The sequence below is a fragment of the Narcine bancroftii genome, chromosome 10 (genome assembly GCF_036971445.1).
Source record: "Narcine bancroftii isolate sNarBan1 chromosome 10, sNarBan1.hap1, whole genome shotgun sequence".
NCBI classification, from domain to species: domain Eukaryota; kingdom Metazoa; phylum Chordata; class Chondrichthyes; order Torpediniformes; family Narcinidae; genus Narcine; species Narcine bancroftii.
The window spans coordinates 44,050,239-44,063,909 of NC_091478.1; the positions used below are offsets into that span (position 1 = coordinate 44,050,239).

A 13,671-nucleotide genomic window follows, 5' to 3' on the forward strand; every position below is an offset into this window, starting at 1 on the left:
TATGTCTAATAAAGGCTCTCGTTCCTCACTCTATGGCTTTGGGAGTCATTGATAGAGCCTATCACCCTAGATGGACATTACCATTACCTGAAGTGACAAAAAAAAACTCGGAGTAAAAATATCAGAGAGGACAAAGGATGTCGTTTTCTTCATTCAGAGGGTGGCAGGGGTCTGGAACTCATTGCGTGTAAGAGTGTTAGAGTGGAAGAAGTGGAAACTCGCAGGGCATTTGGAAAGTACCTGGATGCATATTTGATGATCCATGCCCTACAGGCTACGACACAATGCTAGAAGGTGGAATTTGGAGGAGAAGCACTTTTTTCAGTCAGATGAACAGTGAACAGACTCCAGCATTGTAAACTTTCCACGATTCTATCAATAGTGGGGAGAGGAAACTGCATGAAGATGTTTTTATACAGAAAAAAATGAGCTCTTCAATATGTCCTCTTGGCAACGTTGCAAGGAAAGAAGTAAAGCTGATAATTCATGAAAATCATCACTGAAATCTGGGTTATTGATCATCAGAGAGAAAAGAAAACATACTGACATCTGCGAGCCTGGTTCATATCTTAGATGAGTTAATTCATACTCCTTGGAAGATATAATTTGCATTTATTTGTACACAATTCCCAAGCATATAGGGGACAATGTATACAAAAAAATATTATTTAACACCTGTAACTCCTGTAACACTGACTTTTCCTTTGGGGATTTGATTCTGAAGAGAGTTGATCAATTTGTACCATCAGATCAGAGACAAGTTCAAGTCACTCTTTAATCAACTTCTCTCCTGTTCAAAGTGAAAGCAGGAAATCACAATATCAGAGAGGGTAAAGGATGTATTTTTCGTCATTCAGAGGGTGGCCAGGGGTCTGGGACTCACTGTGTGCAAGAGTCAGACAGAGCGGAAGAAGTCGACTCGCAGGAATTCACAATAGACTGCAACAGTGTCTGGATTCTCACAGGAAAATAAATCATCCGCACCCTCCATTAATGTGAAAGCAGATTTTCTAATCAGTCAAACAATTCGAACGCCATCAAGTATGGTTTGAAATTTTAATTTGACAGTCAGCCCCGCTCAGACATATTTTATCAGGCCACGGGATTACAATTAAAATATTCAGTCTTCCACTGACAACATAATCATGACCTTTTGTGCTCAGAAGATTGAAAAACCATTCTCAGAAACTTAGTTTGCAGGTGTTATGCGGAAGAAAATATCTTCCACTGACAACAGCGAACTGTAATGTGTATGAACCATAGGCAGTGGGCCAATAGAAAGTTTAGAATTTCTCAGCCAGAGGAAAATATAACGCACACATTCATAGAGTGTGGAAAAATCATTTGACTCAACTTAAAAACACTCTTCATTTTTGACTACTTCTGGTTCTGATGAAAGGACATTAACCCCACGCTCACTCTCTCAGATCCATACTCTGCACTGAGCATTTCCAAGCATCTTCAGAATTCTAGTATCCACAGTATCTTAGATTCAGAGGCCTGGACTAATAATCCATGCAGACTTTGTTCAAATCATGGTAAGTTTGAGAAACTGAATTCATTTCATAAAACTATCTGGAAATAACTGTCAACACAAGGAATAGTTGCCATAAAATTGTTCGATTCCTGCGTCGTTCACTAATATCCCAAAGAAACCTATCGATCCTTATGGTCCAGCAGAGAAACACAGAAAATGCTGCTGTTGTAATCCTTTTTTTTAAATTTTTTATTTTTCACACTATAAACCAGGGGTGTCAAACTCAAATTCACGGAGGGCCAAAATTAAAAACTTGGACTAAGTCGAGGGCCGAACTAAATATTTATTGAAAATTTTCAACAACATCTGCATGTTTTCTCTTCTCTCAACATATGTAATGTTAAACTTTTTCTTATTAAAATAAATGTTTAATAATAGTTTTGGATAAACTCTTTCCAGAAGGATTAACAAATGAGAAATAAAATATTCAATAAATAATATTTCTCTATAGAGGATTTGTCAAATGTTGCTAGTGTGCTGTCGAATAGTAAAATCTGAGGGCTATTGAGAATGTGGGAGAATAACATGATTCCTGAAACAATCAAATGGGCATGAACTCTAGCAGGGTTATTTGCCATGCCCTTTTTCCATTGGTACAGATATCCTTTCATTTACACACTTTTCAAGTTTTATGCCTAATGAGCTTGTATCCAGGTGCAGGACCATTTTTAACCAGGAATATATTTATCACTGTGACATGAAACGATTGGAAGATCGTTTTATCCTGAGATTAAAGTTCATAATACTTACTCAGGCCTGTGTGCGGGAGGGCGAGGTTTGCGGGCGATCGGGTTGGACAACGACAGTGCGGGGGCATCAGCTCTCGCTGCAGGGCGGCATCTCGGCGGATCAGCGGCCCCGTCACTGTGAGTCGCGGGTCGGCCTGCGGCAGGGAGGGGGAATGGGCAACGGTCCTGGCGAGGTCAGGCCCCCCCTGAGTTTCTGCCGGACCCCCCTTGACCTGCTGAGTTTCTCCCGGACCCCCCTTGACCTGCTGAGTTTCTCACGGACCCCCTCCCCTTGACCTGCTGAGTTTCTCCCGAATCCCCCTTTGACCTGCTGAGTTTCTCCCGGATCCCCCTTTGACCTGCTGAGTTTCTCCCAGACCCCCTCCCCTTGACCTGCTGAGTTTCTCCTGGACCCCTCCCCCTTGACCTGCTGAGTTTCTCCCGGATCCCCCTTTGACCTGCTGAGTTTCTCCCGGACCCCCCTTGACTTGCTGAGTTTCTCCCGGACCTCCCTTGACCTGCTGAGTTTCTCCCGGATCCCCCTTTGACCTGCTGAGTTTCTCCTGGATCCCCCTTTGACCTGCTGAGTTTCTCCCGGATCCCCCTTTGACCTGCTGAGTTTCTCCCGGACCCCCTCCCCTTGACCTGCTGAGTTTCTCCCGGACCCCTCCCCCTTGACCTGCTGAGTTTCTCCCGGATCCCCCTTTGACCTGCTGAGTTTCTCCCGGCCCCCCCTTGACTTGCTGAGTTTCTCCCGGACCTCCCTTGACCTGCTGAGTTTCTCCCAGACCCCCCCTTGACCTGCTGAGTTTCTCCCGGATCCCCTCCCCTTGACCTACTGAGTTTCTCCCGGATCCCCCTTTGACCTGCTGAGTTTCTCCCAGATCCCCCTTTGACCTGCTGAGTTTCTCCCCGATCCCCCTTTGACCTGCTGAGTTTCTCCCGGACCCCCTCCCCTTGACCTGCTGAGTTTCTCCCGGACCCCTCCCCCTTGACCTGCTGAGTTTCTCTCGGGCCCCCCTTTGACCTGCTGAGTTTCTCCCGGATTCCCCTTTGACCTGCTGAGTTTCTCCCGGATCCCCCTTTGACCTGCTGAGTTTCTCTCGGACCCCCCTTGACCTGCTGAGTTTCTCCCGGACCCCCCTTGACCTGCTGAGTTTCTACCGGACCCCCTTTTCTTTCCGTGCCGGTGTCCCAGGACCTTTCCTGGGCAGTCTCCGCGCTCAGGACCGCGCTGGGATCCCGGTCAGCGGGGGAGGAGCAGGTGAGCGTGGCTATTCCCGATCCAGCCCACGCCACTCCAAGATTGGCGGGGGGTTCCACCCTACCTGCCCGACCAGCCTCACTCTCCACGTGTACTCCGGGCACCCGCCGCTGGTCCGGTGGGAAGGCGCAGGGCGGCCGGTGGCCGGCGCCCTCATCGCCCGGCGGGGAGCCCCAATCTTCCCTCCGGCGTCCTGAGTCCATCTGCAGCTCCAAGTAACGCTGTGCCACTGGGGTTCCGGGCGCTGGGAAGCGGCCTTGGCTTCCCCTGACACCGGCCAGGCCGCGCTGCGGTGGGGGGGGGGGGGTGGGCGGGGGGACACGACAGCATGTTTATAAAACCACCCACCACTACTTTTCAAGGACCAGGATTTTTCTCTCTCTCTCTCACCCTGGGACACAGCGGTTACTGTGCATGCGCTATACTGGCGCAGCAGCCAGCGGGCCACCTCTAATACATTTTTGATATGATCTTGCGGGCCAAATATGGGCCAGAGTTTGACATGTGTGCTATAAACCATATTGATCAAGATACATACATTTTCCTTCTTGAATAGCTACAGTGTCGTTTTCTCCCCCCCTTCCCTCCTCCCCTCCCTCCCTCCCTACCTCCCTCCTATTTATTTAAAGTTCAGAAAATAAGATACATTAAACCCATCAAACAATGTTGTCACTCAATAAAAATAAACAAGGAATTCCACTAAGTCAGTTATTTTCATTCTCTTCTCCTTCTGTCATTTTAGGTGGTAGATCTTGAGGAAACAATAAGAGCTGGAGGGATGGCAGAGTCCATGAGTAGAAATGGTCAATGTTTCAGATCGGGACCTCTCATCAAGTAGAAAGGGGTGATATCAAATATATAAAGGCGGAGAGTGAAAAGGAGGGGGAATAAGCTAGGAAGGGTGAGAAGAGTATTGGACTGCAGTTGGGAATGGTAGAGGGAGAGACCACTGGGAGGCTGGTGGGTGAAGTCAGAGAAGGGCAGGAGTAGGTTTAAAATTTAAAAATTTTAAATTTTACATTTAAATTAATTTTTTTTAAAAATTTGAACATATAGCAGCTTACAGGCCATTCAGCCCACAAGCCTGTGCTGCCAAATTTACACCCAATTAACCTACAACCCCGCTGAGTTTCGAATGGTGGAAGGAAAACAGAGTCCCCGGCGAAAACCCATGCAGACACAGGGAGAACGTACAAACTCCTTACAGACAGTGTGGGAATATGAACCCCGGTCCTGATCGCTGGCGCTGTAACAGCATTGTGCTAACCATAATCGTGCTGCCCATTGATGAAAACAATGGACCCAGATAGAGACAGGGTTACCTAAAATTGGAAAATAAAATGATGCCTCTGTGTTTAAAGCTAACCAGGAGGAATATGGCGAGTTGTTGCTCAAGTTTACGTTCGGCCTTATCCTGACAATGGATGAGGTCGAAAAGATATGTCTGTGTGCAAATGCTGAAGGGGGAGTTGAAATGTTTGGCTACTGAGAGTTCAACCTTAGAGGCACAGGCAGAGTAGGTGTTCGACATGTTTGGTCTCACTGGATTAGACGAGGCCTCATCAAATACACTGAATGCATTCTGTGGGATGATGTCCATGTGAAGTTCTGTCTTACCTGGAAGGTCTATTTGTGGCCTTAGATGGAGGGGAGAGATGTAGGGAGAGGTTTTACACTTTCTATGATTACTGCTGGAAGTGTCTAAGAGGATGGAAAAGAGGGTGTGGAGGGAAATGTGAGACAGATCCCCATGAAAATCAGGTGAGGTGAGGGGAAGGATTGGCTGGTGGTGGTATCATGCTGAAGTTGGCAGAAATGGTGGAAGATAATGTGTCAGATGTGGAGGCTGGTGGAGTGGAAAGTGAAGCCCAGAAGGATTTTATCCTTTGGGGGGGGAGGGAGTTGAGGTGAGGGTGCAAATATGAGAAATGGAGGAGGTAGAGATCTGGGTTTTATCCGTGTCAGTAGGAGGGAATCCAGCTTGTGAGTCCAACTAGCTCTTCAGAGGCTAAATCACCAAAGCAACCAACTATTACTTTAAAGCACCAATATTGCGGCATGGTTAGTCAGGAGTTTGTACCTTCTCCCCATGTCTGCATGGCATTCCTGCACACACTCCGGTTTCCTCCCCATATTTGGGCTGCATGGGCCAAAAGATTCAAGATTCAATTTATTGTCATAATAATAAAACAGTGTCCTATTACATGAAATTCCCTTTTGCCTGCTGGAAGGCAGACAGATTCGCCACTGACAGGAAATGCCCAAGCATCACCTACAGTCTTACAGTCAGAGAGAGAGAAGCAAAAGAGAAACTACTTACCTGTTCTCGTGCTATATCTCTACATTAAAAATATAAATTGCCAGACCTTTGGAATGAATGTTAAAATAATGCACAGAATTATGTAAAATGGGAGTTATACAGTCCACAGGTCTGGGGAGAATGGTTTATTTAACCAGGAATGCTTGATATCTATAATGCGCAGCTGGAGGATGTGCAGAATCAGAAACAATGACTATGTTTCAGTGCCATTTAGACAGTTGGTTAAGCAGGCAAGGTATAAGCCCCTTTCACACCTGCGTCCCACTAAATTGGCCATTCAATGTCCTGGGATAGCACTGGGCCTTTGGCTTTTCACATGACCACTCCTAACTAGGACACTGAACGCTTTCACACTTGCAAGGAGCCTTCCCCGGGGTTAGAACTGTTCTACCTTCTACCGGCGACATCATGGCACATCGAGTGATGGTGGACCTGCCTTGAAACCTGATCAATGTATTATGATCTTATATTTGAACAAAATTAATCATGCCTCATTATAACATAATTGAGCTTTATGTTCAGCACAGTATGAGCTCTTCAGCCCCTGTTGTTGTTGTGGTGACCTATATAAACCTTTTTAAGGGACCATGGGAAAGTGAGAGCAATAAATAACAATAGCAGACAATTGGGTGGGAAAGTGGGGTAGCGCTATAAGCGCTCAATTTATATAGCGTGGGAAAGTCGGTAGCGCTATCACTTGTGATCTGCCCTCCCAGAATTCCATGTGGCAGAGAAAGGAGCATTCATGGAGTGGTTTCTCTGCCACACGGCATTCTGGGATGTCAGGTCTGCCATTGCTTTTTCCCCACGGTCTTTATAAATTGTGCGCTATAACATTACCGATGTTCCCACGCTGATTAAAAATTGTCCGTTATTGATATATCTCTCTCTCTCTCTCTCCTGCTGTGACTTTTCCATGGCAAAGTTTATATCTTCACTTTAATCTTTTCTTCCTTGACATGCCTGAACTCACGTAAAAACTTGGGACATTTCAATCCCACAGCCAATGTGATGTTGTTTGTCATCTATATCAATGATCTGCATAATAATGTGGTAAATTAGATCAGCAAGTTTGCAGCTGACACTAAGATTGGAAGCGTTGTGGACAGGGAAGATGCCATACTAGAGAGCCAATCGACCCGCCAGATTCCTGTTGGCTCCCATTAGAGCAACCCCATGGGCCCTACTCCTCACTGAATGGAATTACCCATTTCACACTTGCCTGATAGCAACACCGGCGTCTGCAGACGCTGGGGACTGTACTAGGGGGTCGAGACCTTCAATACCCAACATGAGATGACAACATCTGATGCCGGTGTTAAGCTGATTTTGCTTTCACACTAGACACTTTAAAGGCTGATTGGCCATTAATTCCCCTTCCACTTGCAAGTACGAAAGGGTCTATAGGCACGTAGAGTCAAATGCAGGCAAATGGGATTCATGTAGATAGCAAAAGGTCAGAATAGAACTCCTTCCTCTCACTTTATACCCATACTCTTGACATCCCATTCATGAATTCTGACCTTGTACTCTACCCATGCCTGGCAAAACTTCATTCTGAGTTTCCTTCACTCCAGCCTATCCAATCTCTCCCCATGACTAGCCCTCTAACCCAAGCAAGATCCTGCTCCAACTCCTCTGCATTCTCGCCAGTGCTGTCACTGTAATCCGCAGCAGAAATTTTCATGTGATTAATTTCAGGCATGATAGTGAATCTGCTTCGTTTGATTATGAATTGAGAATCTTATGCAAACAGTCACACTCTGGGTTGTGAGCATACCTGTCTGCGAAGTTGCTTCACCTTCTTCAACATGTTTTCAATGGCAGAGTTCATTGCATTACTTGGTTCTTCAGATCCAGCCTAAAAATAAGGGAAAATCAAAATTGGTGTATTCTAAAGGAACATAATTGAAAGGAAGTCTGTTCTAAATGGAGACGTGAGAGTACATTCGATTGACCTGGAGTATTAGATGATATGACATACAAGTAGAGGAATTTTGCCAAATTGATGTTAGTGACACACACTGTGTTTAGACTGTGAAGTCCCAGGAGGCAGAACTGCATGAAGCATTTGTTTTCTTTTGAAAACAGCCCATTTAGTTTGAGCTAACAGTGGGTGGGATAACACTTTGGATTTTATATATGGCTTAAGCTGCTGTCAGTCCTTCCATCAATACAGAGATCTGTCTGTGCCAAAAGTCCATTATTTTTAATTTAGAGATACAGCAAGGTAACAGGCCCTCTGCCCCATGTCCTCACTGCCCAAATACACTTATGTGAGAGCACCCTGGAGCAACTTGGAGGAAATCCCCATGGGCATGAGGAGAATTCACCAAGTCCTTACAGACAGCAATGGATTTGTACCTGGCCTGCTCGAGTTTTATCAGCTTTCTTGCTGCTGGATTTTAGGGTCCTCTGGGCTCATAACAGTGCCCATCCATTTACCGTGTATATCCTTTCTTTGTTTGTCATTCTGAAAGGCAACATTTCAGACTTGGCTGCATTAAATTCCATCTGCCATTTTTCAGTTCATTATTCCAGCTGGTCCACATCTCTTTGCAAGCTTTGAAAACCTTCTTCCCTGTCCACGACGCTTCCAATCTTAGTGTCAGCTGTAAACTTGCTGATCTAATTTACCACATTATTATGCAGATCATTGATATAGATGACAAACAACAATGGTCCCAGCACCGATCCTTGAAGCATATCACTAGTCACAGGCCTCCAGCCTGAGAAGCAACCATCAACCACTCTGGCTTCTCCCGTCCAGCCATTGTTAAATATAGTTCACGACTTCACCATGAATATCTAGTGTCTGAACCTTCCTGACTAACCTCCCATGTGGGACCTTATCAAAGTCCAGGATGTAGACAACATCCACAGCCTTTCCTTCATCAACTTACCTGTAACCTCCGCGAAAAACTCTTTAAGATTGGTTAAATGTGACCTACCACACACAAAGCCATGTTGACTATCCATAAACAGTCCTTGGTTATCCCAATAATTGTATATCCGATCTGTTATAATACCTTCCAATAATTTACTTACTACTGATGCATAGTGCAATAACTTCCAGGATTACTTTTGTCGCCTTTTTTAAACAACAGTCCTCTGGCACCACACCAATGACAAGGACCTTTTAACTATTTCTGCCCGAGCTGCTGTAATTTCTACATTCGCCTCCCTCATGGTCTGAGGGAATATCTTATCAGGCCCTGGGGATTTATCCACCCTTACTGGCTTTAATACAGTAAGCATTTCCTCCTCTTTAATCTGTATATGTTTCATGACCTCACTGCTTGCTTTCCTTACTTCCCACGACTCTGTGCCCATTTCCTGAGGATGTTTCTACACAGTGAGAACACTCCTGATGTTATAACCACAGCTGTATCCACCAAGGGGTGATCATAGACTTCCAGAAGAGGAGTGGAGCTCACTCCCCTGTTAACATCAGTGGTGCTGAGGTAGAGCTAGTCAGCTTTAAGTTGCAAACATAAACATCTTGCAATAGCCTGCCCTGATCCAACTACATCAACACAGTGGTGAAGAAAGCATAGTAGTGCCTTAGAAGCCTGAGGTGATTCAGCATGCAACCCATGTCCCTCACCAACTTCTCCAGTAATCTGTTAGGGTGTATCACTGCTTGGTATGAGAACTGCTCCATCCAAGACCACAAGAACCTGCAGAGATTTGTGAATTCAGTTCAGACATCATACAAACCTCCCTCCCCTTCATCAACACAATCTGTCTCTCCTGTTGAATGGGGAAAGCAGCCAACATGTTAAGGCACCCATCCTGTGCCAGACACCCTCTCTTCTTCCTCCTCCCATCAGGGAAAAGATTCACGACTGTGAGATCATGCACCACTAATTTCAAAAACTTTCCTTCCCACTGGTTTGTTTATTTTAATTATTATTCAAAATCAGGCATACAATGAAAAATGAAATACAAATATGCATAATGTCTTCTCCCCTATATTCCCCCCAGGGCTCCCTCCCCCACCTCCCACTAACTACCCCAAGGAAAAAGAAAGAGGAGATTAATTCATATAGCAATCAACTGATATTACCATGTTTGGTGCAACCCCAGCAAAGGGTGGGGGGAGGGATGTAAACAAAAACTACTACATATTTAAACCCATATATTTCATATACAGGCTCCCCACCTTAACAAAATCGGATAATTATTTTGTAAATTATACGTGGTTTTTTCCAGTGGCATACAGGACCTCATTTGCATATGCCACCGTTGAAAACTTGTATCAATTTAATTTTTCCAGGTAATAGCCAAAAAATTTTCTTGCCACAGCTAACACTGATCTTAAAAATGCAATTTGAAACTTACCTTTCCCACTGATATGAGAATCCTGAATGAACCTCATACTGAGAAAATAATGTTAAACGGGAACGTCGATGGGCGCTGTGATTGTACTGGAGAAGCTCAGCAGATCATGCAGCCACCGACCCCTTCATTAAGGTATGAGCAAGATCAGGCAGCCACCTGAATGAAAAGGTTGGGGAGAGGGATGGAGGGAGGAATACTGTACAAGCTAACACGTAAGAGGTCATAGGCAGATAACGCCAAGGGGGCGGAAGAGCTGAGACCTCAAGGGGGATGGGAATGGAGAGGGATGGGAAAAGGGTGGGGATGCTGGAGAACCCAAAAAATTATAGGAATAAGACAAATATTCTGTTTGGGCACTCGCCAACAGGACGCCATTAACATTGCCCTCCAGTTTCCATTCACCTCCTTCCCCAAGTCTCACTTTTACCTAATCCCCCTGTCTCCTTTCCTCTCCATTCTGAATGGTGCCCTCTTCTCTATCACTTCTCAACTCTCCTACCCTCCTATCTGTAACCACTTACGACTGCTTAACTGATAGCCTGCCCCTGCCCCCTTCCTCCCTCATCTCCTCTCCAGTGATATGGGAAGGGGCCTTGACGAAGGGGTCAGGACCAAAACAGGTTACCTTACTTTCTCGTCCTCCCTCATCTCCTCTCCTATGATATGGGGAGGGGCCTTGACGAAGGGGTCAGGCCCAAAACAGGTTACCTTACTTTCTCGAGGTGAAGCATGACCTGCTGAGTTTCTTCAGCATTTTTGCTTATGGCACTTAGAAAATAATGTTGTCTTTGCTCCGTTTTAACTGACCTCTCTCTCTCTCTCTCTCTCTCTCTCTCTCTCTCTCTCTCTCTCTCTCTCTCTTTCTCTCTCTCTCTGCGTGTAACCCCACACTCTGTATGGCAGCACGGTATCCTGAAGAATAATTTTCTCACTTTTTCCAAATTTTTTTTAACGGCATTTCTGATTAAATCCTGTATTTAATCTGCCTTTGGGATTATCTTTTGAATGCACTGACTAACTTTGGTGACTTTGAAGGCCATTCAAATCTCCTTGCTTCACCGTTGGATCTTTTTCTCTCTCAAGTGAGAAAAAAATCATATAATATTTTTCTCTTTCATTGATCCAAAATTGATTACCAAACAAGTCCTGACTGATAAACCCATCTGCAATATGTAATTAACTCAGTACCTCCAGGGTAATTAAGGATTTAGAGTAGAGAATACCATGTTGGTTTCACTTGCACGCTTACAACAAATAATAAACAGAAATTTTGCAAATATTTCTTTCATTAATTTGAAATTTCTTACCTCCATATTAATAGAAATTGTAACTTATTATTTAAATTGTCTGATCCCTCTTTCAACACAGTACACAGAGAAACTCAAGTATATCTGTTCAGACATAAACATTCAAAGGTGACCATTTGGACTCCATAAATGCCTTCCTGTTTAAATTTAAAATTTAAATTTAGGCCCACAGCACAGTAACAGCCCATGCTTCCTAGTTACACCCAATTGACCTACAACTTCCAGTACGTTTCAAACGGTGGGAGGAAAATGGAACGAAGCCCATGCAGAAAACTCCTTACACACAGCACGGGATTCGAACCCGAGTCCCGACCACTGCCGCTGTAACAGCATTGCACCAACCACTATGCTAACAGTGCTGCCAGGTTTGATTGATATGTGAGTAAATACAAACTGCACAACATTCTTCCCTATATTTACCACCAACGGTCATTTTCAATCACCTGTGCTGGGAAATAGATTCATTCAGCTGTCCCGCTAAGTTCTACCCGAGGCCAGCCATGGCTCAGTTACCGCTACTTTCGGGTCAAACAGAGACTTGCCAAGTGCAGGTTTCACTCCTTGGACAAGTTCCGAATCCAAGTTGTCACTTCTGTGCAGCACTGAGAGAAGGCGACACTGTAATGGATACTGCCGGTCATGATCATTCAAGTTCTACAGTGAAAGAGCTGTACAGATTCAATCCTGACCTGCAGTGCTGTCTGTGTGGAATTTGCGGTTCTCCCTGTGATCATGTGGGTCTCCTCTGAATCCCTAAAAGGCATGCGTTGGAAAGTTAATTCTCTGCTTTAAAATTGACTAAGTATTGAGGTGAGTGGTAGAATCTGGGGGGTGGGAGAATGAGTTCAAGGGGATATAAGAGAGAGTAACTGGCTCGGGTAGGATTAGTGTAAAAATAGGGTGTTGATGGCTGACGTGGACCCATTGAGCCAACAGGCTTTGTGTCACGCTCTGAGGATGACAAGGCAGCAGGCAAAAGTTTTGGAGAAACCCGTGCAGCATCTGTAGAAAGTAAAAGGCAGTTGGGACAAGGCTTTCTTCAGGAATGTCAAAATGCAACCACACACCTGAATGAAAAGGTAGAGAGGAGTGGGGAAGCAGAAGTGGAGGAGCACATGCTAAGAGGTAAGAGGTGGATGCAGGTGGGAGGATAGAAGAGAAAAAAAACTGACAAGTGATAGGGAGAGAGGACAGAGAGCTGCTCTCTGACAGAAGATAGGAAGCTGGAGGAAGAGAGAGAGACAGAGATGAGGGAAATAGAGAGATCAGGGAAGGGTGTTACTGGTAATTGGAGGTGGATATTGACACTGCCACGATGGAAAATAAGGTGTTATCCTCCGATCTGCAGGTGCCCTCAAATTCTCAGTAGATTAGGCCTTGGAAAGGCATGTCAATGTGGTAATGGAATGTGGAACTGAAGTGGTTGGCCACTGGGAGGTCCTGTGGCAGACAGAGCACAGGTGTTCAACTGAGGTGATCTCCCAGACTGCATCCAGCCTCCTTGATGTGGAGAAGGTCACGTCTGGAGCACTGGATGCAGTAAATGACCCTTTACTGACTCACAAGTGAAGTGTTACTTCATTTGGGAGGACGGTTTCGAGATCCGAATGGGGGTGAGGAACAAGGGGATGTGCAAGCTTGGCACTTCTCGTGATTACAGGGGTATGAGCTGAGGGGCAATAGGTGGGGATGGACGAGTGCATCCCAGACAGAGCAAAGGGAGAGAGAAAGAAGGGTAAGATGTGTCTGGTGATGGGATCCCATTACAAATGACATAAATAGCAGAGGATAAAATGTTGGATGAGGGCATTGAGGAATGCAAAGGGTCAGAGGGATCTTGGAATAATGGTTCAGCATTCCTTGAAGGTGGATTCCCATGTAGATAGGGTGGTGAAGAAGGCTTTTGATATAATGGTCTTTATAAATCATAGCATTGAATATAAGAGCTGGGAGGTGATGTTGTGACTGTTTAAGACACTGGTGAGGCCAAGTTTGGAGTATTGTGTGCAATTCTGGTTTCCAAATTATAAGAAGGATATAAATAAGGTCCAGAGGATGCAAAGAAGGTTTACTAAAATGTTGCCTGGATTGCATTATCTTGAATAGAGAGAAAGATTGAGTAGACTGGGACTTTATTCATTGGAGCGTAGAAGGTTGAGAGGGGATTTGAT

The 13,671-nt window shown here is 45.1% G+C and overlaps 1 protein-coding gene across 16 annotated transcripts in view; it reads right to left on the minus strand.

The window, feature by feature from the left end:
• The window catches only part of LOC138744504 (catenin alpha-3-like), a 1,801,283-nt gene that overhangs the window by 920,868 nt on the left and 866,744 nt on the right, over positions 1-13,671 (minus strand). For all 16 annotated transcript variants that reach the window (XM_069900796.1, XM_069900799.1, XM_069900809.1 and 13 more), the window contains one exon: positions 7,630-7,710. In XM_069900796.1, coding sequence (XP_069756897.1) covers positions 7,630-7,710 — 81 coding nt within the window. The remainder of the gene's footprint in view (positions 1-7,629; positions 7,711-13,671) is intronic.